The 27,328-nt window shown below is 30.3% G+C and overlaps 2 protein-coding genes and 1 non-coding gene across 3 annotated transcripts; 1 reads left to right on the top strand and 2 right to left on the bottom strand.

Annotated features, from left to right (window-relative positions):
- Positions 1 to 1,133: 1,133 nt before the first annotated feature.
- Positions 1,134 to 1,206, bottom strand: TRNAR-UCU. The gene has a single exon. It is a non-coding gene; the product is annotated as a tRNA-Arg (tRNA).
- A 2,912-nt stretch (positions 1,207 to 4,118) lies between these two features.
- Positions 4,119 to 11,008, bottom strand: LOC123209075 (CBS domain-containing protein CBSX6-like). Its single transcript, XM_044626817.1, has 2 exons — positions 10,285 to 11,008; positions 4,119 to 5,247 (listed from the first exon to the last, which is right to left on the bottom strand). Exons 1-2 carry the CDS (start codon positions 10,623 to 10,625, stop codon positions 4,290 to 4,292), a joined length of 1,299 nt encoding a protein of 432 aa, XP_044482752.1. The 5' UTR covers positions 10,626 to 11,008; the 3' UTR covers positions 4,119 to 4,289.
- Positions 11,009 to 20,146: 9,138 nt separating this feature from the next.
- LOC123204287 (probable disease resistance protein At4g27220) lies at positions 20,147 to 23,848 on the top strand. Its single transcript, XM_044620900.1, has 3 exons — positions 20,147 to 22,865; positions 23,013 to 23,512; positions 23,777 to 23,848. The coding sequence occupies exons 1-3, from the start codon at positions 20,147 to 20,149 to the stop codon at positions 23,846 to 23,848; spliced, it is 3,291 nt and encodes a 1,096-aa protein (XP_044476835.1).
- The last annotated feature ends 3,480 nt before the right edge of the window (positions 23,849 to 27,328 follow it).

Below are 27,328 nucleotides of genomic sequence, written 5' to 3'. Positions count from 1 at the left end.
ACTTTTCAACTAACCTTATATATTTTTATATGGACTATGCCACTATGGACTTCCATTTTTGTTCATGCATTATAATATATAAGGTAGTCAATGTCAAATTTAATTCAATGACATCCTTCTTTGCAATAGTAGAATAAAATTAATTATGTTTTAATGACTAATAAAGTACATCAAATTGGCTTCAAAATATAAATTATTATAGCTTGACCCATTTGATATGCAATAAAATTATAGAGAATTACATTTTCCCACCCGATGTTTCGTTCAAAACCACTTTTCATAGCATAAATTAAATTTTACTATCTAAAATTAAGCGATATTTAAAATTAACGTTATAAAGGTAAAATAATAATTTAATTATTACAAAATTATGAAAAAAATTAAAAAGAATAACATTTACAAATCTCATCTAAACATTTTAGGTATGATAGTTTGACCCTTTTTATAGGCTTAAAAAATTATAATTTAATCTCTATCATTATGAAAATCCTAACGGTCACCTTAAATCATCATAGTCACTAAAACTCTCAAAAGCCAATAGAATGGTGATCAGAACTCATTAAAATCAATGGAATGGTCATTAGTACTTACACAAAATTGACATAATACCCACTAAAACTTCTCGAGATCAACAAGAAGAAAACAGTAGAGAGGTGGCAGATGGTAAGGGAAGAAAAAAAAGAAAACAACAATGGTGGAGATTGATTAAACTTGTCGAAATGGTGAGAAGACGGTGAGGAAGATGAAAAAGAAGAAGGTAGTGATGAGGTTGACTAGGCTTGTCGAAGTGATGAGAGATGGTGGGCAAAGAACACATTGGTGGCAATGGCCTAGTTGGTATGGTAGAGGGGTGAGTTAGACAAAGAAAAAGGTCATGAGGATCAAAGGATTTGAAAAGAAATGGGTCTTATATAATTTTTTTAAATTTATAGTAATATAATAATTTTAAAAACTAAAATAATTAAAAATATTATAATATCTTAACTTTTTGACATTGTAACAAATTTTAATTTCCCAGCCGATATTTTCATTTGAGTCCCGCACAAAACGTTCCCTTTTTGACATTGGGATTAGTTGGGCCTTTTATTAGAAGCAAAGAAGAGGAAATATAGAAAAGATTAAAAAAACTGAAGCACACCCAGTGGGACTCGAACCCACAATCGCCTGATTAGAAGTCAGACGCCTTATCCATTAGGCCATGGGTGCTTCTCGTGAACAGGTTTGAAGTTTGTCATATGTCTAGTATGGTAAGAACGTTGATCAGAGTACAACCCACAAGAAGCTGTGGTTATTAGTATTTTACGTTATAATACATATTGTATAATATAATACAATTGAAAAATAATATATATTAAAATGTATTGAATATTAGTATAATATGATATAATATATATTATGTCTACGAATTAATATATATTTTTAGAGAAATGATGATGTTGTCTGTTATATCTAAGAAATTTATAAATTTCAAAGGATATTTGTGATCTTTTTTAAGATAATGATGTGATAATTACAATTTTTTAATATTTTATTTTAAAAAAGATATATTATATAATATAATATAAAAGATTAAGTTTTTGTATATTGTATGATGTGTAATTCGACTACTATAATTGCGTCATTTATAGAGGTTAGAGTTCATTAGTAACAAACCAACTTCGAAAATTGAGTAGGTTTCAAAGTCATTGTTAATTTAGATGCAAAAGATGGTTGCTCAAAAGAAGTAATTAAAAGAATAAAATATCCTATAATACATGATATATATTGGATGATATACGTATTACATTGTACGATATGATATGATATATGTGAAAGTTAATAAATATACTTAAGTGTATTAAAAATTATACGATGTAGTGAGGACACCATACAATATGATAAATATCACCGATACAGATTAACATATTTCTTTGGAGAAGTAATTACATGATAGGGGTATATTTAATAAATTTTAAAATTTTAAAGAATGTTTTCAATATTTTTCAAGATGATGATGCAATAATTAAAATATTTTAAAAAGACGTATATTATCATACAATATGATACATGATACATAATATGGATATGCAATTTAACTACGATTATAATTAGTATCAAATTAGATACCTATGATAATGTGTTATTATGTGATTAAATATTATTTTATTCTTAATTTAAATTTATACAATCATATGATGATATTTTATTATTAATACCAAAATTAATACTCATTATTTTTATTATGGCTGAAGGACTTATTCTCACCCAAAGATTAGTGTTTTCCTAAGTTTTCATCTGTTCACTTTAAAAAACTCAAATATTCACACATTTATTAATTTTTCAATTTATTATTAAAAGTAAAATCGTCATTTGTAAAAATATTTTAAAAAACTAAAAATTTATCACATTCTCCCTTAGATTAAAAAATCTAACAATTTTGTCCCATTCCAGGGTTTGAAAAGTGACAAATGCCCCTTTAAGGTTTCGATCTCCTCCTCTTTGACAAACAACGACTTCCTGGCCATTGACATTCTCCCTCTTGATCTCTCTGCCACCCTCCCTTGACCTTCTTCATTAGATATGAAAACAACCAGAGGAGGATGGTAGAGAGATTAGGAAGGAGAACATTGATGATTGGGAAGTCATCGTTCATCGGATAGAAGGAGATCGAAACCCCAAAAAGGAATTTATCATTTTTCAAACTTTGGGTATAGGGTGGGAGAGGGAGGATTGTTAAATTTTTAAATTTGAGAGAAAATGTGATAAATTTTTAGCTTTTTAAAATATTTTTACTAAATAATGATTTTACTTCTCATAGTAATTAGAAAAATTAATAAATAAGTAAGTGTTTAAGTTTTTTAAAGTTAATGAATGAAAACTTAGAAAAACACTAATATTTTGGTGGACATAAGTCCTTCGGCCTTTTATTATTTACTCATCTATAATCACGCAACTAAAGCAACCGATAAATGAAACTAGCATTTCTGAATATACCAATGCTCTCTATCTTGTCACATACCACAAGCTTCAAATGGGATAATCTTCTTGATGAAATGACAAATGATGTTGTCTACTAAGGTTTAATGAAATAATAAATTTTCACCTTTTAAGCTTTAAAAGGTCAAATTTTCGCCTATCCTATACTTTCATTAATAAATTCTATTTAGTTTTTCTATAAATTATTGTTTTATTTTTTTATTAAAATTATAAAACTATCTTAAATATTTAATATAAATGTCAAATTATCAATATATCTTTACCAATTAAAAATCTTATAACTTAAACTCTTAAAAAATATTAAAACTTTAACCAACTTTAAAATATTATATTTTGTTCAATTATATAAGGGTATAATTGTTATTTTTTAAACTATCAAGAACAATATAGAAATTTTAAAAATTTAAAAACACCCTTAAAGTTTTTATTAAAATTTCCAAACCCCCTTAAAATTTTCATTAACATCCCTTCAAAAAATTATAAATTACCCTCCAAACATTTACCATTTTGAAAAGAAAGTGTAGAATTGAAAACTATAAAATATAACTTTTTCGTCCTTTCATCTAATGTAATTTACTGATAAAATAAATTTTTTAAAAGATAGAGAATGAGAATATGTTATTTTGGCTTACCTTGAGAGGGAAACAATCATTTTGGCCCTTAAATTTAGTCCAATATTTTATACAGGACAAGAAATGGTTCAAGTGTATAAGATGGCCACATCTGTATCTGAGAGATACATCAATAGAATATACACGGTATACCACCAAACTATAATTCTATTTAATTATATATTATTCTAATTCTAATATTTATTTAAACAATTCATCGATTCAACAATTAATAAGACTAATCAAGACTTAGACTCACCCGTTAACCAAATCAATGTCTAATTCAAGCCTCAAAAACCTGGCCTATCACAACCGGTATTAAAGTAAGCCCAAGTTTTCTTTTGATATGTGGAATGCAGATGGTTTCAGAGAATGTTCTAATTCTTGTCTCGTGCATAGACTCTGTTTCTCATGTATTATGTGGTACAACTCCCAAACCTAATTGACCAAGGATCTTTAACGGTGAAGCAAACTCCCCGAACCGATAGTTCAAGTCCATCGACACTCATCACATCATTAAGCTTATAGAAGTGAGAAGATAACATCACCATACAAATAGCACACAACATTATAATTGGTTCATATGTCGATATATGACAATCAAAGTTACTAAGCATAGTATTATTTAAAAGCCCAGAACAAAATCTTCTTTATAGTTAAGGCATGAAGTCGCAGATTGGCTAAACAGAAAAATTGAATAATTCAAGATTGAATTTCAGTTGCAAACCCTTCATAAGATCGATTTCCCAGATTTGAAGCAGCAGGTTGTTTTGTCACAGCGGCCAAGATGTCGGCATATCCAACGACACCAACTAAAACATCATCGCTTTCATCTTCTGTCACCCACACATGAGTTGCTCTATGAGACAGCATTTGAGCCATGACTGCAGCTAATGAACTTGTAATTTTACATGTCAGTGGAGCACTTCTGCCCCTGTACATACTCCTGCTGATACCAAAACTTGATGTCCTGCTGATACTGAAGCTTGGACTAGAAGGGTTAAATCCGATGCTCCTGCTGCAGAACTTTCTAGGTCTTGGGGAACTAAACCCACTGGCTGTATTATCTTCTCCCACCGGTGAATTAACAGAGCAATCAGGAAGGGATCTTGGGGTCATGTTATCCTCTACCCCCATCACAAACTGTCCAGCCGAAAGATTGGCTAACGCCCATGCTGCAGCTAAATAATCACATTTCCATAATTTTGAAGCTGAGATCTCTCCTATAATTTTATACTGACCATCTAGGGTAGGCTCCACAACCGCAACAGCACTGGGATCTCCAGGCGACTTATTAGTGACCTCGATGGCTGGGAGGGAGGCTTCAATGGAGCTGTAGTTTGGGTTGATGGCTCCAAGAGAGGAGATAGAAGAAAGAGGAAGGGGAGCAAGAGCACCAAGACAACCGATTACAAAACGAATGACATCTTCTCTAGAAAGACAACAGAACTTGTCCTGGGAAGAGGAGGTGGATGATGAGGATAGGCAGTTTGCATTAGCAATGAGGTTGTTGCCACTGCTATAAGATGGATCAAGGTTCTTGAGCCATTTCCCATTATAAAGAATTGAGAACCTCTTACTCATGCCTTTCCATACAACACTCTTTCGAACAAGAAGACGTCTCACACCTTGCTTCATCATCTCCAGTGCGTCTATCAATCTAACATCAGAATTAAAAAATCAGAACAATGTCAGTAAAAGTGAACATTATGCATACAAAAGAAATTGATTGTCATAGAACTCTGAAGTGCATGAAGCATATAAATAAATCATCTAAAAACATTGAAAACGGAATAACTCTGCTATAAGCAAAAAGATTTACTACTCTTTTCCCCATTAGTAAAGTATGACTAGGCAAGAAGGCACATGGAGCCGCAAGGCCTGCAAACTAAAAAAGTTCTAGACATTCAGAATTTCTTCCATGTGCTAGTAACACATTAAAGAACTCAAAACAGATGTCACTGCAAAGGACAGTTGAACTGGAAATCATTGCATACACTATTCAACGCTTACAAGCAACGAATATAAGCACACAAAATCAAAGATCATTGAAAATAAAGATAAAAAACTTCATAAGCAAACAAACTCTCTACCACCAGCAAAACTTTAATGGAAGAAAGTGAAAGAGGCAATAATCCATACTAAGACTTGCCATTCAGTAATGCTCATACATATCACATTTGCATCATAACAGTTAAAAAGACTAGTCACTCTACCAGGAAATATTCCCCACCCCGATAAAAAAATTCCACTAAGACAGGAGTTTCAGTGATCTAGTTAATCATGGGTTTTATATTGAATCTGCGGGAAAGGGTACCGCATGAATCTATCAATTGCAGCCCCAAAATTATGGACTGATGTCACTGAAGTTCTACAAGAAAGGATTGTTTGTGCAGTTACGTATCGGTAAAAATCCAGCTATCTATCCTTCCAACTCCCCAGTCTTAAATTAACAGCATAGCTTGGTAACCAGTGCAAGAAATGCAAGAATTTAAACCCCTTGGGTTCAATGCAAATTCCAGGAAGTATCATAACACTTTTTCAGTATGACTACATACTTTAGAATCTCCACTGCATCACTATTATCAACTACATAATGGACCACTTCCACAACGCAGACGGCACAAAAGATATGATCTGCTTAAAGAGGATTTGCTTTTTATCTTTTACCTTTTTTGACTAACTCAAAAGATTACTCCCCTAAGGCCTTTAGGAATACATTGAGAACAATACGTGCTTGAAAAATACATTCAATAACAATGTACAAATGAAAGACTACTTGAGTCTTTGTCAAAAGAATTGTCCCCCAGTTTTTCTTCAGTGAACTAGAACCAAAAACTATGTAGCACACCTGAAAACATTCTTTCAGTTCAAAGATGGTAGGCATCACCAATCTCAACGTTCTGCTATCAATAATGAACGTTCACCACAATGACATTAACAATTCTTCTAATAAACACTATAACTTTAGCCTATCAAGTAAACATTATGAAGAGAAAAGATTTAAAACCAAAATATTAACCAGCTTATAGACAAAAAATCACCCTCTTGTTTATTACTATACGTCAAAAAACCTGGCAGTGGATACAAACATTGGATGTTCTATTCAGTTGGTTGATGAACAAGCCCACTTAAATCTTTAAAATTTTTAATTTTTCCTCCAATTGTTTCATATATATATAGGAATTCCATCAATGCAATATGCTAAAACTACAAACAACCAAGTGTAATGCATGCCAAATTGGGCAATCTTTATATGATAAATACTTTTGATTTCACTAAATATTATATTTTCAATAGTAAATTAAAATATATATATTAATAAGTAGGACCGATTACTTAAATGCTATGATTGATTTAATCATAATAACTAAAGAAGAAATATAATAATTAAGTAATGGTTCATTTTTAATATAGAAAAAAAATCCAATGACTCTATGCCTACACAATACAAAATAAATTAGGGGAATGGTAATCTACTTATTGCACTAAAGTCCACAAGATTTTAAATTCTAAGCCAATCCTATGTGAGCATGGGCTGAGTGCAAGGATAAAAGATTTTAATTCAACCCTAAGTTTTGTGTTGTACAGTCATGCCAACCAATTATGCGCTGTGGAAAAAATATTAAAACAAAAACAATATAGTTAGAGCATGTCTATTGGACAAAACTATATAGCACAACGCCCTGAAGTTGCATTCAATGTTATCAGTCTTGTTTTGCATTTGGAACAACTTCAGCTAGGGCAAAGATTGGATAAATTGAGATATTAGTATTTGTTAAAGCACACTATTCAAAGGGAGATTCACTCAATATATATATATATATATACTGTGACTTAATTTCCTAATTGCTATAATTGGTTAGGAGAGATTATAATTAATAGTACAAAGATATCTATTTACTAATTAATTTCATTATCATCAATAAAACTCATATATATTCCAAAACTAAATAAAAATATTAAAATAGGATTTATTTGACTTGATTTCTATCAGACTTTTAGTGTAAATGAAACTTATACATTATGAATAAACTTGTTCAATTCAATACTATATTAAATACAAGACAATGCTGCAAGGAATCTGTGCAGCCCAGTGTAAACTGCATTGCCAAACATACCCTTAAAGATTATTCATGATCACAGGGTGATATACAGTTTCCCCCTCATAATCTTTTCAGGATTGTCCCTGTTAGGTCTTGGGTTTACATTCCACGTAAAAAGAGGGCCCAAATAAACAGCAAAAAGGAAGCCAAGGAAATGAGTACACTTGATAATGTGGAACTCAAATAGGGAGCAAGTTTACAAGAATCAGTGCAGCCAATCATAGTGAAGGAACAGGACACCTTTGTGAGAGGGTTGGTAGCTGGGAGCAACAAAAAGGGAGAAAAGACAGACTGAAGAGACAGAAAAGAGTAAGAAGGAAAGATAGCACAGGTTAGGAGGGAAAAGTGGGCCTCTCGAAGTAACTAGGAGTCTTCTGTAGGTCATTTTGTTATATAGCAGTTTATTTGAAATTCTTCTGAAAGCAAATACTGTGCAACTGTAATCTTTTAAAGCCTCTATATTCAATGATCCAGTGATACAAATGTGTACACATGGAACTTTTGGAAGTATGATGATGGAATGAAGCCCTTTTGATGCTATGTGCTTGTGTTTACTTATGTATCAGACCTTGGAATATTTGAATGAGTAGAGGTGAATGGAATAATCAAGCTTGTCACGGAATATCCCATATAAGAGCAGGTTCTTATTGCAGGGGGATAGTGTGTGTTGATCTGGAATTTCATTGCACATATTGGGATTCACCAGCATTCAAGGGAACTGCTGCTGGAACTTATCCAGGTACCTATCAGTCCCCTAACTGGAAGTCAGTTTCTAAGGAACTAAATGCTAATGATCGTAACAGGCAATAGAAACAGTATCAAAGATATAAGCTATCAGGCTAAGAGCAGCTTGATACCTTTAAGTATAAGTCAGAAAGATAACACGACTCAAAAATGAAATCGAACCATATGTTTAACGATTAATATTTTGAGAGATTCTGAGCAAAACACAAAAAGTATTGACGTTTACAAAGCATAATTATATGAGATCAAATTGGTTGCAATAAAATTCCGGATGTCATATACTCTGTATAACCTCCTGCAAAATCATATGTTGCATTTATGAAATAGTGACCCAGAAAATAGTATATCTAACCAGTTACCATTGAAGTGAAAAGAAACTAATTGCTGACTTTCAAGTAAAAGAGAACAAAAACAGAAATAACACAACTGAACCAGAAGACACCTCAAAATGTGCATTTTAACACTGAGAAAAAGAAAAGTAGCAATAGAGAACAGTGCACATATTTGGTATGCCAAAACTAGAGACCAACAAAGTTACATAAGAGGCCATCAACAGGATCAAGTAAGGGAAAAAAAAAATCAGATGACGATCATCACTAAAAATATCATTAATAAAGGGAGTTCAGAAAAAAGTAAAACAAAATGAATGTCCTAATCTGAGCGTCTTAGACTTAAATGGTGTAAAGTGGATTATATTATGTGAATCTTTTTTGAAAATCGAAAATATGAACATGACTGAATACAATATGATATCATTTCATCAAACAAATCAACTAAGTAAAAATCAAACAAAATTGAGCATTGATGAACTCTAAAAAGGAAGACACATACAGATTTTATCCATAACTCACAAGAGAGTAAACGATATTAAAGGTTTTCATAAATCAAGAGATAATGAATTTAGTGATCTCTATTGTGACTCATCATATCAATTCATCATTGTCAATGGGACCCTTCTAACCAATTTGTAGCTTCATTGCATTCTTTTTAGAATTAATAAGTGTGCCTTCTCGTAAATTATTAAAGGTGATCCCATACCAATTGATATGACGATGTCACACCATCTTTTTATAAAAGACAAACTAAAAATATCTACCTCCAATAAATGGACATGAATCATCACAACCGAACACACAATTAATGCGTATCAAAAGCATTCATTTCAAGAAAACAACCCAAATACTAATATTCTAAAATAATTTTACAGTATACAAATGCAAAAAATAGATAAATAATTATACGAACAAAGTAGGCAACAGAGAAACAATTATTCAATTATTCAGTTATTCCAAGAGAAACACTAAACTTATAAACTTTGTCTCTTCAATAATCATCACAATTCATAACATTATCACCAAGACATGTATTTTCAACATATATCTATATATGTGTGTGTGTGTGTGTGTGCCAAAAAAAAAAAACCTAAATTTAAGTTACATATATGAATAATGTTACAATCTAAAGTGTAAGGTATAGGACTTTGATACTCATCAGAAAGTATGTCGTCAGGCGTAGGGCTTTATATGACTCAGAATTTAGGATTCTCCAATCTCTACGACTAGATTTTAGTGTGTCATTCTCGCAACTTTTGTATCAAACACACAAATCATGAATTAGAATTAACCAAAGTGTAATGCTATCATTGATCAAATCAATTATAACATCGCTCACTTGGTTCTTGCCAGTATCAATACGTCAAATAAAGATACATGAATCAATAAAATCAAATATTGGATCGTAACAGTATTCGTATTTGTAACTAAAACTAACATATAATTCCAAATAAAATTTTAAGGTCAATAGAAGCAAATTCAAAATTGAATTTAAAAAAAAAAATTAAGACTAACCGTGTGCCAGGATCAACCTGTCTCAACAGCGAATTATTAGGAACAACAACCTCAGAAACCAGAGTCTTCATAGCCTTATCTTGATCCTCCAAAAACTCAGCTTTAGCCAAAAACGAAACAATATCAAAAGAATTAAGAATACCCACAAACCTCTGTTGCCTCATCTCATTATTCTCAATCCCCACCAGCGATTTCTTCTTCCACACCGGAATTCCACACTCCGTCGAGTCCCCAATCGCCTTAATCGCCGTCTCCAGCGTCTCCGTCTCACAAAACTCCGTCAGCTCCGGCTTCCCCACCGTCAGATCTCCCACCACATGGTATATGAACACCGATGCCATCACCAAAATCCGTACAAAAAAATCCGAACTCTTCCAATTCCAACAAAGAACGAAAAAAAAAGGAGGAAAGAAGTGGGTTATAAAAGAGAGTGAAGAAAAATGAGAAGAAGATGAAAACGAGTGATGGGACGGCGACAAAGCATCAAAAGAATACAAAGAGATGAAGAGATGAAGAAGAAGGAGAAGCTGAGAGGGTAAGTCGCCATTGAAGAAAGTGGTTAAAGCCCATCAAAGAAATCTTAATACTGACACTGCAATTGTGTTCTGCTAATGGTTTCTGATTATCTTGAGCTATAGTTTTGTTTGGAAAAGGAGTCTAAAAGTAGAAGCAAAAGGAGCTGGAGGTGATTAGACGGGAGTGAAATTATTGGACGAGACTCCAATAGAGAGAGAGAAAATGACATGCAAATTAATGTGGTAGCCTTTGCTGTCAGCTGGCCAAGCCTTATCATTTTCATGGATGGAATTTTCCTTCTTCGGCGGCGGCCCCCCAAGAAGGAAATTTAATAAAAATTTCAAATTTTAAATTTACTGCTCAAGTTTGGAAGATTTACAGTTATTTTAGCCTATTAAAATGGTAGTTAAAATAATATTATTTTAATCTATTCAAATTATAATCAACACTAATGTCTCATTAGCATTATCACATATGAGCTTTTCTTGTGGACAGTTATATTTATATGAACAATACTATATGTATTCACTTTAGATACATAAATGTATACACACTCATATGTTTATCATATGATTGGTTATTGTTTTATTCTTAATTCAAAATCATCTAATCACATGATAACATATATAAATATGTACATATTTGTATACCTAAAATGGGTACACATAGTTTTATTGTATTTATATATATATTGATTGATTTGAGCTCGACATTAACCAAGGCATTTTTATTTGGGGTCAAATTGACTTGAATTTCAGCTATCCAATACTCGAATTCAAGGTGTGAAATTGTGGGTGTGGAAGTTGATGCTATCGTTTATACTTTTAGCATCTAGTGTGAGATTAGTAGAATAAGATATCGAAAATCAAAATTAGTGTTATATGGGTTAGTAGACTGTATTTAGTTTGGAGAAATTTTGAAAGCAAAATTTATGAAGCCATGAATATATATAGTCTCGTAGTGACTCTTGACACTAAACATGATCTTACAAAACTGACATAATTTTTGCTTAAAAAAGTTACGTTGTTTCAACTTAAACTAAAAGTTATGATAATCCAAGATTGAACATATCTAATTGAAAAGTTATGTTTTAAAACATAACTTTTAGCTAAAAAATCATGCCTCTTGGTGTCAATAGACATGTCGTTTCATGTCTATAAATTGAGACTTGAATCAGATTTTTTAATTAATTCTAATTTCTCTATACAATTTTACTTTCTCTTTAGTTCAACATATCACACTAATAGTATTCATTCTTGTGTTTTTTTGAGAGAATATTTAGTAATATTGACTATTATTCTAAGAATTTTGATGTATCTTAAAAGTGATTTATCATATCCCTGTAACACTATATAATTAGTGGGGGCAAATATCGATACATCTCAAAATCTTTCAACATTTATTTGTTCAAATACATTTCTCTGAGAGAATGAAGTTGGAAGGGGGAAAATTAGTGGGTATGGAACTTGAAATAAATTTCCTAATGGTGAAAGGAAAAAGTAAGGTAAGGATGAAAAGAAAGGATAAAAAGAGAGTGATAATACAAGTTTGATATTTAACAAGATTTTTTTTTTTTTTTGTTAATTTTCAATAATACTATAATTTTGAAAAAAAATTATAAATAATATAGTAATTCAACTTTCTTATTGTGACAAGATTCTTTAATGAAAGTTGATTTTGGGTGACAAATGTGATTTATATAATCAAGAGATGGAACATGTCCTTGGGCAAATCTTGGGTGGGACAGGTCTCTTTTTTATTATGATGATATCATACATTGTTATTCCTGTTACCATGTCTATTATGAAACAGTTTTGAAACTTATGATACGCTTAATTTAAATAATATTTTATTATAAAAGATAAAATATTAATATAAAATATAAATAAATAAAAATATTATTAAATATAAATTATTATTATTAATTTATTTAAATATTAAGATATTATTTTATTTAAATATCTTAGATATAATTATTTTAAAATATTTTTTTATATTATTTATTATATTAATAAAAAATAAAATATTTTTGTTTTAAAAATTAATAAATAAAAATACAATTATAATAAAATCACGATTAATAATCAAATTATCTCTTATATTATTTATTATATTATTATTAATAATAAAAAATAATCAAAATATTTTATTACTTCATAAATCAAACAAAATAATACAATTAAACATCCATTAAAAATTATTATTAAGTGTATGTAATTATACTTTACAACGACGTAGTCACCCCTGTTCTCCGTTTCCTAGTTCAACCCTCAAACTCGTAAAAAGCCTAGCTTCATTCCTTTCTTCGTTTTCTCTGCATTCGACTTCGCTTTCAATTGCAACAAGACGCTACGCTATAAAACCACAGCACCTCCTCTACGAACCGTCTCTCTGTCCTTCAATGTCGTACGCTGTTGTTTCTCCGACGAGGCCGATCGCTCCACAGACACTAAATACTGCATCCAACGTTGCGTCGAATTTATTGTAGTGGTTGTAACTCTAAGGTGAATTTCATTGTTTCCAGGATTTCTACCATTCTAATCGGATTTGTCATAAAAAATTTTAAATTATATTAAGGAAATTTAATTACAATAAAATTAACATATGAATACCATGAATCTTATGAACTTGGTAACAATATTTAAAATTACTGTAAAATAAAAATTAAATATATTATTTTCTTAATATATTTTCTGATTGAGCAAATTATGACAATGTCCAGTTGACAAAGCTTTCGCACATTTAAGAGGAAGAATGTTTACGTTTTAGAGTGTATCAAAATTTTGGTAGATTTTTTTTTTTTTTGTAATGAAGAGTATTATGAATGGACTAAATATAAATATTAAGTTGGACTGCCTCATTGATACCAAACTAGGTTGGTTATGAACTGAGCTGAGTCTGAATAGGGCCTAGCTTGTTTTTGGATTGTTTTAGGAGAGTCAAGATTGAGGCTCAGGTTTGCTGAACTCGTTGAACACATGTTCGTGTTTGACTTATTTTATAATTTTAGTGTTAATGATTGACTCGCACTTAGTTCGGAGTCATCTATTTTGGCTCGAGTTCGCTTTGATCAACTTTGGGCTCACATCTCAGGCTCAGTAGGCTCGGTTGTACGACGTCATTTTAGAGTTTATTTATTAACAAAACTTAGCTATGTGAGCCCAACAAGGCATCTATTTAGGTTTGAGCTTGTTTTTGTTTGTACTCTTAAGCTTGTATCGGGCTTAGGCTTGTTATCTCATATTCGTGTTCGAGCTTGTTTGAATAAAACTCATTTCGTGTCCAAACAAACTTGCTTTGAATCTAACCCTAAACCAAACTAATCACATCAAATATGATAAACCTTGGATCTAGTGAGCGGCTCTACAATCATACCCTTAAAATCTTATGTCACTATTTTTTCTCATACTCCAATATCACAAGGTAAGAAAAAAAATTTGCCCCTCATGATATATATTAAAAATAATTTGTCCCTTGTGATATATTTGAAAATTAATTTGTTTTGCTCTAGTAAATTTTATCAAATTTGTTTTGCTCAAATTTACTGTAAGAAACTTTATATTATTTTGTTACGCCTTAGAGAGTTCATATCATTCAAACCTTGGCTGTTCACACGGAGGCCCTTTCATTTCACCACTCGAACTAATCCTTGAACAATTTTGTATAAATTTGACAAAATCAATTTGCATTTAGCACTATCTATCCCACTATTTTTGTCAAAATGGTTGTTTAGATAAATGAAAAGCTTAAAGTTAGCTCTTTAGCATTATAAAATAATATAAATTTAAGATTGTATCAAATTTATTTTTCAAAAATATCAAAAGGAGCAAATATTTCATACTAGTCCACAAGTTGAGAGAAGATGCCATCAATGCATGATTTCATCAAAAAGTAATTATAAGAAAATAGTGGATAATATCCATCACAACTTCTTCGATATTGTCTTGTAACCATATTTTAGGATTAGATTTAAATCAAGTTTGTTTAAGCTCAAATTTAAGTTTAATTTGAACAAGTCCGAAATGAGTTAGATTCAAATGAGCTTGAACATTCAATATTTTCGAGTTCAAGCTTTCAGAATGTTTAGTTTGTAAAACTCTCTAGTTAGAAAAAAATTTGATACAAATTGATTAAAATGACATTGTTTTGATAATATGCATTAAAATGATATCATTTTAATACTGAATTGAGTTCAAGACTTGATTCATACTCGAATTTGAGCCGAAGTCAAGCTCGACTTCTTTTAAACAAACCAAGTTCGAACATATTTGAAACAATCTCAACGAGTTCAAACTCGCTTAGATGAGTTAAAACGCAGTTCAAATCTAATCTTATCACATTTATGATTTCAACAATTGTAATCCAAGTGCAATCACTTCTCTCCGATGTCAATATTGTAACAACACAAATCAAGTCACATAACCTTAACAAATACAAATTTTAAAGGCAATTAAGGGAGACACTTCTGCCATTTTGTCAGAACTTCTTATGAGCGCTCAAATAATATCATTATTGTAGATTTAGACTTTTGGTTTTCTAAATAAATTATGTTAAAAATTTTCTGTCTTAATTTTAATTTATTATTGGTTAAAAACATATTAGATTTTAGGGTTTTTTAGTCAACACTCAAAAGTGTTGATATACCCTATTTTGTGTTAAATTTTATATTCAATAATACTATGTGCACAACATTATGCACAAACAATGATATGCCACCATATGATTAGATGTCGTTTTATTTTTAATTTTTGACTGTCCAATCATAGATGATAGATCATTATTTATACACATAGCAGTACTCGTATCTTGCCATACTTATATTCATTTGTTATCATTAACGTTTCCCTTGATATAAAGTTAATTCTTTCAACATTTAGTAGAATAATAGAACTATGTATATATGTTTTGGGTACACACTTAATGTGTGTGATAATTTTGAATTAAACATAAAGTACAAGCAATCTTAACACAAATAAATGTGTACTTATAATATTGCTCTTGGTAGAATAGTATAATTATATGCATTAACAATGATGTGGTAATCATAGGCAGTCGATGACAAAACCTTTTTAAGTGTTTAATCATTAAATCAGTAAAAACTAATTAACTAAGTATTTTCTAATTAATTTGGGCATAATGCAAAGTTTAAATGCCTTTTTGAATATTTGATTGATACTACATTCACCATTATCTATTAATGTACCTAGTTTCTCTTATTGGACATCAATGCCTTGGACTTCTTTTTAAAAATCTGTTTTATGTGTCTCGCACATCAAAATGTTCTTACCTATTATTGAGTTAAACCATTTGAAGAAAGATGAGTGCCTCTTACTTTGACTCATCAACAGTTTATGTTAAACTGTTGTTACATGTGTTGCCTTGCATTGTGACTAACATGAATTTTGATTTAGGATTGTTAATTAAATCCTAAATCAAAATTCATGTGCATAAGAAAAACCTTATCAGGGAAGCCGAGTCTAGTGATAAGTTAAATGTAACACTCCTAGATAAATCTCATATCAACAAAGTATGAGAGAATTATTGGGTATATAATTAAATAGTTTATGAGCTCTTAAACTATTGAGGTACGTTGTGAATGTCGTGACAAATTATGTGTTCAAAATGAACAATATCTTGATAATAGATCATCAATCCATTGAAATTTTAGAGTGAAATCATTTCTTAATTATATACCTTACTTTATCATGTTATTCATTTTAAACTCTTTTATCATATATTCTTTGCTTTCATACTTCTTATGTTTGTGCTTTTTTTTTTTTTTTGCAAAGAAAAGATTAATCTTTTAACAAAGCAATTTTGAGGGCAAAGGCAAAGGATGTAACCATCATTATTCAAAGATAAGCTACATACCTTCCTTCCTTAATTTGCTTTATATATTCTTAATTTTTCTTTTTTGTTACTTCATGTATATATTCCTTCTTTTGTATTTTTCCTCATTCATCATTTCATAACAAATAATTATTAATTAGAAATATAGTAACATCTAATCATATGATTATGCATCAACACTTGTGCCCATGTATGTGTCAATTGTTAGTAAATATACAACAATTTAACATAAAAAAGATTTCAAATGCATACATACTTTTGATACAAAATTTATGTATACAGATGATATGTCATTATGTGATTAAATAATTTTAAATTAAAAATAAAATATCACTCAATTATATGATGACACATCATCTGTGTACCTAAATGTGTACATATAATATTATTTATATATATATATATAAAATAAAACAACTATGCGTACACATTTTTGATAAATAATTTATGTACATAGATAATGTGTCATTATATGATTGAATGATTTTAAATTAAAGATAACATATCACTCAATCACATAATGATACTTCATCTGTATATCTAAATTATATACAAAAAAATATGTACACAAAACATTGCTTAAATATGTGTGTGTGTGTGTGTGTGTGTGGTGCTATACTTATATTCATTTGTTGTAATTAAAGTTTCCCTTAATATAAAATTAATTCTTTCAACATATAGTAGAAGAGTATAATTAAATGCATTAACAATGATGTGATAATCATAAGCAGTCGAATGGACAACCTTTTTAAGTGTATAATCATTAAATCAACAATGATTAATTAACCAAGTACTTTCTACTTGATTTGGAAATAATACAAAGTTTAAATGCCTTTTTGAATATTTGGTTAATACTGTATCATATCTCTTTCACTGCTCTCTATTAATGTACCTAGTTTCTCTTATTGAATATCAATGCCCTTGATTTTTTTAATTTTTTTATCTGTTTTATATGTCTTGTACATTTAATTGTTATTACCTCTCAATTGTTATTTAGTTGAACCATTTGAAGGAGGAGTACCTTTTACTCGGTTTTAATATTTTGGTGGATTCTCTTTTTTAGTTGTATGGAGGTTTTAACATTCTAGAGTTGTAAGGGAGCATTTGAAGAAGCATCCACCATGACTATATAAAGAGCAATGTTATGTATATACACTTTTTTAAGTACACAATTATATACACAAATAATGTATTATTGTGTGATTGAGTATTATTTTATTCTTAATTTCATGATAACACATCATTTATATATTAAAAATATGTTCACATGGTTTCATTGCTATGTAAAAACGTGCATTTTTTGTCAATTAACTAATCTAAAGTTGTTAGATTTGAATTTGCTAGACCACTCAAAGTATATACTAGGAAAAGGAAGGGAGCATGAGAGAAGGGAAAGGAGCCTAATGGCAAAATAGTTTCAAAAAGAGATCACGTGGCATAAGAAGAAGAAATAAGCAAAGAAGTGATGACTAAGAGTGCTTTTTAAAGAGGAAATGAGTGGAGTGTGGTTTTTTAGAGAATTGAGAAGTAAAGTTTGTATTGAAGAGGTAACGACACCTTGAATAACCAATGAAATTGAGTGCATGTAGTCATATTAATAATATTGAGTTCTCTTCATGTGATTCAATTGTTTGATTGATCGGAACATGAGATATTTTGTACAATTTATGGTGTGGATCAAATTTTCATCACGGGAACAACTAGGAATCCATTAGAATTATATGAATTTAAAACTACTACGTCTTGATGTTATGTCCTCTCTTAAGTTGAATGTTAATAGTGTTGTTAAATGGGAATGTTAATTGTGTTGTTAAATAGGAATCTGGAAGTAGTAGTAATGCTAAAATTGTCCAACTTTTGCTTAACAATAGTTTATAGTACATTTATTGATAGATCCTCTTTTTGATAAATTTTCAAGTAAAGTTTTGTTCTCAAGAAATATAGAGATTTCATGGACTAACAATTCAATGACATATGATAGGTTTTAAAGGTTCGCACAAAAAAACTGAGAGTCAAACTTTAGTAAACATTGCTAATTTAGAGTGTATTAGTTTTAAATTAAATATAAAATAAATTACTCAAACTTATCTAATCACAAACTTTAGTGTATTATCTAATTATATGATAAAACATGAACATGTTTGTACCAATTAGCACATTGAATATTACTCAAACTTGAACGTGATACCATGCATTCGAGGTTACACTTTTGGAGATAAAGTAAAATTGCTAATTTAGAGAGTATTAGTCATTAATTTTTTTTTTGAATTCATGTCTTTAAACTTGCTGCAACAATCTCCATATAATAAAATATTGGATCTATTAGATTTTATCACACATATATTTTCGAAGTGTTACTGTATCAAATTTTGTATTTTATATTAAATTTCAAGAGAAATAAAGTTTGTATTCACTCAAAGATTGTAATTAGTGGAATGTCATCGTAACACCCTTATACAAAACCTACATCAACAAAACCCACAAGCAAAGTGGATGGGATGTTACATCAATCCATTGAAATTTTGGTATATGATATTAATTATAAGAGCTTGAGCCTTATACTTGAAAGCATAAGCAGAGAATGAAATCATTTCTCAATTATTTACTTTTTAACATGTCATTCATTTTAACCTCTTGCTTTTATCATGCATCTTTTGCTTTTCATATTTCTTGTGGTTTTGTTTTTGTAAAGAAAAGATTGATCTTGTAATCAAGCAATTTTTGAAAGCAAAGGCAAATGATGGAATCATCATTATTCAAAGATAAATTACATACCTTCCTTCATTAATTTGCTTTATACATTCTGAACTTTTCTTACTTCATTGCTATATTCCTTCTTCTTTCTATTTTTCTCCTTTTATTATTTTGTAACAATTAATTATTAATTATGTAAATAAAAATGAGTGATTTTAAATTAAAGATAAAGTAATACCTAATCAGATAATAATGCATCAACACTTGTACCTTGTGTATGTATCAATTGCTACTACACAAACAGGAGTACATAAAAAGGATTTCAAACACACACAGAGACATATATAATTATATGTATTAACAATGAGTATAAACATGAGTACACATGTTTGTAATTGTGTTTGTAGCAGTTGTTAGTGCATAAAATATTATTGTATATTTATTGGCTTAAATTTTAAGTTTATACTTTTATTTTTCCTTAGCATCTTCAAGTGAATGGCTGAAAGCAAAGCACATATTGATTTTCTGTGTTAGAAAATTCAGATTGACAGCATGCAAATTGATTTTCTCTTCCTGAAGACAAGAATATTTCTGCTTATTTTTTTTATATCCAAAATATTTTTGCATTGATTTAAAGATGGAACCAAGCAGTCTTGAGATCAAAGGCAAAGAATGGAATCAATGTTATTATATTCAACATCACTTCTCTTTGCTTTATATATTCCTTCTTTTTCTGTTCTTTTTTTTTTTCTCATCATTTCAAACACAACCCTGTCCTTGTACCCAAAAAAAAAAAAAAGCCATGGAGATCGTCACTTCTGTTGGTGGGAAGGTAGCTGACAATGTGTTTGCAGCTGCTGGTGATCAACTTGGTTATTTGTTTCACTACAATGACAACGTTGAAAAATTGAAAAAGCAAGCTGAGAAGCTGAGGGATAGCAGAGACATGGTGCAAAAGAAAATCGAATCTGCTAAAAGAAGTGGAGAGATCATCTCTGATTTTGTTCAAAAGTGGTTAGCTGAAGTTGATGATGTTTCTGCAAAGGCTGAAAAGTTTTTGGAAGATGAAGGCAAAGCCAACAAGAGGTCCCTCAAGGGGTGGTGGATTCATCTCGGCCAACGTTATCGATTCAGTATGGAGGCAAAAAAGCATACTCTGGCGATTTCTGATCAGCTTCAAGAATTGGGAAATCTTGTAAATGTGTCTTGTTCTGGTCCCCCCTCTGGAATTATATCTTCATCTGAGGTATTTAATTCTAGCATATTCGAATCTAGAAATTCATTTAAGAAGGAAGTTATGAAGGCCTTAATTGATGCTAACAATGTCAACAAAATTGGAATATGTGGGATGGCGGGCATCGGTAAAACCACACTAGTTAAAGAAATCGGCCACCAGGTGAAAAAAGCCAAGGAGTATGATGCTGTAGCGATGGCGATTGTCTCTCGAACCTCTAACATTATGAAGATTCAAGGTGAGATTGCTGATATGTTAGGTTTGAAATCTCTTCCGACAGATTCTGAATTAGAAAGAGCAAGTTTATTGTGGGATAGAATCAAGAAAGAGAAGCGGGTACTCATAATATTAGACGATGTTTGGGAGATAATTAAATTGGGTGAGATCGGTATTCCTTTTGGGATTGACCATAGAGGTTGTAAAATTTTAATCACCTCTCGAAGTAGAGACGTATGTAATAGAATGGGTTGCCAAAAGATATATACGGTTGAAATTTTATCTAAACAAGAATCTTGGGAGCTTTTTAGCAAGATTGCGGGCACAATTGTTGAAAATTCTGATATTAACCCAACTGCAAGAGAGGTAACTACTCAATGTGGGGGATTGCCACTTGCAATTGTGACAATAGCAGCAGCTTTAAAAGATAAGAACAAGCATGAGTGGAGGAATGCAATAAGACAACTAAAAATGTCTACCCCTTCAAGCATCCCAGAATTGGAGAGAGAAGTCTTTTCATCTTTGGAATTTAGCTTCAATTACCTAGAAAAGGAGACAAAATCACTTTTTTTGTTTTGTAGCTTATTTCCAGAGGATTACAAAATTCCTGTTGAAGATTTGGCTAGATATTGGACAGGTTTGAAGTGGTTTGGAGATACTCTTGAGGCAATTGAGGATGTCAGAAACAAGGTTCATGCTATTGTAAGTACCATAACCTCTTCTTTTTTCTTGATTGAAGAAAGTAAAATGTATGTAAAAATGCATGATGTTATTCGTGATTTTGCAATAGCTAGAGCTCCTAGATGCAACTACAAGTGCATGGTAAATGGTGCATGGGGACATAGGGATACATTTGAAGATTTCACATGTATCTCATTAGTGGGAAATTATATTGGGGAGATACCGAATGGGTTGGAACACCCAAAATTGGAGGCTTTATTGCTACAGGAAAATAAAAGTTTTGTTTTCCCTAGTAGTTTCTTTGAGAAAATACCAAATCTCAAAGTTTTAAACTTGGGACGAACATACATTGAGACGCTGTCTGATTCACTTTCATTTCTCACAAATCTTAGAACATTAGATGTTAGTGCTTCCAAATTGGTTGATCTATCAGTAATTGGGAGGCTAAGCAAACTTGAAATTCTTTCTCTTTTTGATTCTAAACTTGTTAAGGAGATCCCTTTATCCTTTAGTCAATTAACTAACCTCAGGTTGTTAGATTTGAATAATATGGATTTAGAAATTATACCTTGTGGTGTTATATCTTCTCTTCGAAAGTTAGAGGAGTTGTACATCAATCATTTTGTTAAATGGGAATCTGAAAATGGTAGCAATGCCAAACTTGTCGAATTAGAGGCCTTGTCCCGATTGACTAGGTTACATATTTTTATTCCAAGTAAGCTTGATTTGTCACCAAATTTCTTGTCATTCAAAAGACTGTCCAACTTTACCTTAGTAATAAGTCATAGTCCACTTATTTGGGGTGAATCTCGATTTCAAAAATATTTGAGTAAAGTGTTGTACTCAAGAAATATGGAGATCACAGGGACTAACATTTCAATGATATATGATGAGCTTAGAAGTTTGGTCAAAAGAGCTGAAAGTCTAACTTTAGAGAATATTGTTGATTTAGAGAGTTTTAGTAATGACCTAATTGAAGAAGTGTTCAATGAATTAAAGTATCTCCGGATCAAAGATTGTGATAAGATAAGGTATCTCTTCAATACATTGGAATGGACACCAAACTCAACTTTCCACAATTTAGAGGAATTGCACATTAGGGATAATTCCAACCTTGTTGAACTATGTCATGGACAGCCTCTTGCTCAGTCTTTCTGTAAACTAAGAGTTTTAAAAGTGCATAGCTGCGACATCTTGCTAAATATTGCACCAAGTTATTTGCTACAACGGTTTCAAAATCTTCGAACTCTTAGAGTGAAAAGGTGTAAATCATTGATGTATATATTTGATTGTGAAAAGATTGAGATTGCAAAGGGCGAAACCAAGTTACTTTCATCATTAGAGTATCTATATTTGGAATCTTTGGAAGAGACGTCACATATATGGAGGGGTGACCATCAATCCATAAGCCTCCACAACTTGAAGAGTGTAGAACTGACCTTTTGCTCAAAGATAATAAAACTATTTTCACCAACTCTACTCCAAAGCCTTATTTGTTTGGAAGAAATAGATATAAATTTCTGCTATAATTTAAAAGAGATCTTTGAGAAGAAAGAAGCGGAGGATGAAGAGTTAGATCACACCATAACCTCCCCATGCTTGGGAAACCTGACTTCTATAGATATAAATACTTGTAATAATTTAGAAATCCTCTTCACTCCCTCAATTGCTAAACTCTTGGTGAAGCTCAGAAGTCTTGAGGTAAGGTACTGCTCTAAAATACAAGAAATAATCACAAATGAGAAAGGAGAAAAAGAAAAGCCATCTACAAGCATTGTGTTTTCTAGTTTGGTCCACTTGCAACTTGAATATCTACGAAACCTCACTTGTTTTAGTTCTGGGCCATGTACTATTGAATTCCCAAAATTGGAAAGATTAGAGATATATGAATGTGGAAAAATGAAGACCTTCGGTTTTGGAGAGCAAGTGACACCCAACCTTAAAGAAGTGTTTTTTAGCAAAGATTTTCCCGAAGAAGGTACTGGACATTGGAATGGCGACCTCAATACCACAATGGAAGAGTTTTTCAATGAACAGGTATGTACTTTATGATCAAAGAGGTATTTTTTCTGATGAATTTTCAGAACTTACTCCATTTTCATTCATTCATGCACATTATTTTCAATTAATTGTACATAAAAATGTGCCAACACTATTAATTTGGAGAATTTGATTTGCATTACTTTTTTCTTGTTACATTATTTATTCATTCCCATTTATTCTACATTTACTAACAAATATTTTTACCTATTTTTAGGACATGAAATATTTTCGTTATTAATAAGCTTATTGCTTTTGTAGGCACAAAAGGCTGCTGCCAGAAGAACGAATTACAAAAGGCCGTTGCTGCAAGGAGACCAAATTAAAGTATGATAGTGAAAATGGTATGAATCATGTTGTTTTATCATATTCTTTATTAATTTTTAATTATAATTAAATTCTTAATTATACACTATTTAGGTTTCTTTTCAGTTTTTAAATCTCTTAATCCTATCAAATAGTTTTGTTTACAAAATGTAAAATTTTGGGATTTTAGTCTACAGTTAAAAAAATGTCTAAGTGCAACCGTTGGAGTGTGATCAAATAATTAACTATTATTTTATTTTTAATGTAAAATCATTCAATCACATAGTAACATATCAATATTTATATTCAAGTTTGTGTCTATTATTAGTACATGAAATATTTCCGTTATTAATAAGCTTATTGATTTCTAGGAAATAGGGCTGTGAGAGGACCTGTTGCTAAGTCTTGAAAGAGGAAGAAGAAGAAGAAGAACCAACATTAATGGTGTGTGTGCATGTTTTTATATGTATTCTTTGTAATTCATGCATAATCATCTTTTTGTTTCTTTTTTTTTTTTTGGGTATTGTATTTAGTTTTATTGGAGAGGTAAGGTTCATTACGTCCCCCTCTATCTAGGTGTCATTTTTTTTTCAATTAATAAAAATTTCCTCGTACCGTCGAGGTTTACCAAAAAAATTAATACTTATAATATTTTATTTATGATATAATCAAAATTTATTTATTATAAATCAGGTGCATGAGTAGGGTTGGATTTGATTTGGATCAAGTCTGAACAAGACCCAATTTGAGATCAATGAGTTGAAACTTGAACTCAGCTTAAAAATAAATTAGATTTAGTTTTGATCTTAGTTGTCTCAAACTTGACTTATTCAATTCAAGCTCGAATGCAAACTTGAACAATTCAAATTTGACAATATACATTAAAATGATATTATTTTAATATATAATTGAGCTCAAAACTTGATTCAAACTTGAATTCGAGCAAAACTCTAGCTCGATTTCTCTTAAACAGGCCAAGTTCGAACACATTTGAAACTATCTCGACGAGCTCAAACTTGCTTAGAAGAGTTCAAACTCGACTCATATCCAACCTTACCACATCCCATGATTTCAACAATTGTAATCCAAGCACAATCACTTCTCTCTCATATCAATATTGTAACAACACAAATCAAGTCACATAGCCTTAACAAGTACAAATTTTAGAGACAATAAAGGGAGAGACCTCTGGCACTTTGATAGAACTTCTTGTGAAATAATATCATTATTGTAAGCTTAGGCTTTTGGTTTTCTAAATAAACTATGTTAAAATGTTTTAATTATTATTTTTTTATTCATTAATAACATATTAGATTTTAGGGTTCTTTAGTCAACACTCAAAAGTGCTGATATACCCTATTTTGTGCAAAATTTTATATTCAATAATACTATGTGCATAACCTTTATACACAAATAATGATGTATCACTATATGATTGGATGTTGTTTCATCTTAAATTTTCAATTATCTAATTATATGATGACATATCGTTGATTATGCACACAACACTACTCATATCTTGTCATACTTATATTCAATTGTTATCATTAAAGTTTCCCTTGATGTAAAATTAATTTTTTCAGCATTTAGCAGAACAATAAAACTATGTGTATATATTTTGGATACACACTTAATGTATGTTCCCATATGATTAGGTGACTTATAAATTAAACATAAAATAATAACCAATCATGTGATGACATATATAAATGGGTACACATAGTATTGCTCTTAGCATAATAGTATAATTATATACATTAACAATGATGTGGTAATCAGATGTAGTCTATGGCAGAATCTTTTTAAGTGTTTAATCATTAAATAAGTAAAAATTAATTAAGTACTTTCTAATTAAGTTGGACATAATGCAAAGTTTAAATGCCTTTTTGAATATTTGATTGATACTATATTCACCATTCTTTATTAATGTACCTAGTTTCTCTTATTTGGATATCAATGCCCTGGATTTTTTAATTTTTTTATCTATTTTATGTGTCTTCTACATCGAAATGTTCTTATCTCTTACCTGTTATTGAGTTAAACTATTTGAAGAAGGATGAATGCCTTTTACTTTGACTCAACAATAGTGTGTGTGTGTGTGTTGCCCTGCATTATGACTAATATGAATTTTGATTTAGGATTGTTGATTAAATCCTAAATCAAAATTCATGTATCCAAGGAAAACCTTATCAGAGATGTTGAGTCTAGTGATAGGTTAAATATAACACTCCTAGATAAATTTCACATCAACTAAGCATGAGAGAATTATTGGGTATATAATTAAATAACCTATGAGCTCATAAATTGTTGAGACACGTTGTGAATGTCATGACAAATTATATGTTCAAAGTGAACAATATCTTAACAACAGATCGGATGTTGCATCAATCCATTGGAATTTTAGAGTGGAATCATTTCTTAATTATATACCATACTTGATCATGTTATTCATTTTAAACTCTTTTATCATACATTTTCACTTTCGTGCTTCTTATGTTTGTGCTTCTTTTTTTTTTTTTAAAGAAAAGATTAATCTTGTAACAAAGCAATTTTGAGGGCAAAGGTAAAGGATGAAATCATCATTATTCAAAGATAAGTCACATACCTTTCTTCCTTAATTTGCTTTATATATTCTTAATTTTTCTTTTTTGTTACTTCATTTATATATTCCTTCTTTTTTATTTTTCCTCATTTATCATTTCATAACAAATAATTATTAATTATATGAAAACAAGTGAGTAATTTTGACTCAGAAATATAATAATATCTAATTACATGATGATGCATTAGCACTTGTGCCCATGTATGTATCAATTGTTAGTGTACGTACAACAATGTAACATAAAAAAGATTTCAAACACATATATATAAAATAAAGTTATGTGTACATATTTTTTATACATAATTTATGTACATAGATGATGCATCATCATGTGATTAAATAATTTTTAATTAAAGATAAAATATCATTTAATAACATGATGACACATAATCTATGCACTCAAATGTGTACATATAACGTTGTTTATATACACACATATACATATAAAATAAAACAACTATGCATATACACTTTTGATAGATAATTTATGTATACAAATAATATGTCATCATATGATTGAATGACTTTGAATTAAAGATAATGTATCACTTAATCACATAATGACACTTCATCTGTATACCCAAATTGTGTACAAAAAATATATATACAAAACATTGCTTATATATGTGTGTGTGTGTGTGTGTGTGTGTTTTGCTATACTTATATTCATTTGTTATAATTAAAGTTTCTCTTAATATAAAATTAATTCTTTTAGCATATAGTAGAAAAGTATAATTATATGCATTAATAATGATGTGGTAATCATAAGCAGTTGATGACAAAACCTTTTTTTAAGTGTTTAATCATTCAATCAAGAATGATTAACCAAGTACTTTCTACTTAATTTGGGAATAATGCGAAGTTTAAATGCCTTTTTGAATATTTGGTTAATACTACATCATATT

Source organism: Mangifera indica, chromosome 2 (genome assembly GCF_011075055.1).
Source record: "Mangifera indica cultivar Alphonso chromosome 2, CATAS_Mindica_2.1, whole genome shotgun sequence".
In the NCBI taxonomy this organism is placed as follows: domain Eukaryota; kingdom Viridiplantae; phylum Streptophyta; class Magnoliopsida; order Sapindales; family Anacardiaceae; genus Mangifera; species Mangifera indica.
The sequence above is the reverse complement of the archived record's forward strand: the minus strand, read 5'-3'. Positions and strand labels throughout refer to the sequence as shown.

Coding starts and splice junctions, on each gene's coding strand:
- LOC123204287 (XM_044620900.1), top strand. CDS start 20,147: ATGGAGATCGTCACTTCTGTTGGTGGGAAGGTAGCTGACAATGTGTTT. Junction 22,866..23,012: donor GACGTCACATATATGGAGGG/GTGACCATCAAT, acceptor ATAATTTAAAAG/AGATCTTTGAGAAGAAAGAA. Junction 23,513..23,776: donor AAGAGTTTTTCAATGAACAG/GTATGTACTTTA, acceptor TTGCTTTTGTAG/GCACAAAAGGCTGCTGCCAG.
- LOC123209075 (XM_044626817.1), bottom strand. CDS start 10,625: ATGGCATCGGTGTTCATATACCATGTGGTGGGAGATCTGACGGTGGGG. Junction 5,248..10,284: donor CAGGTTGATCCTGGCACACG/GTTAGTCTTAAT, acceptor TTCTGATGTTAG/ATTGATAGACGCACTGGAGA.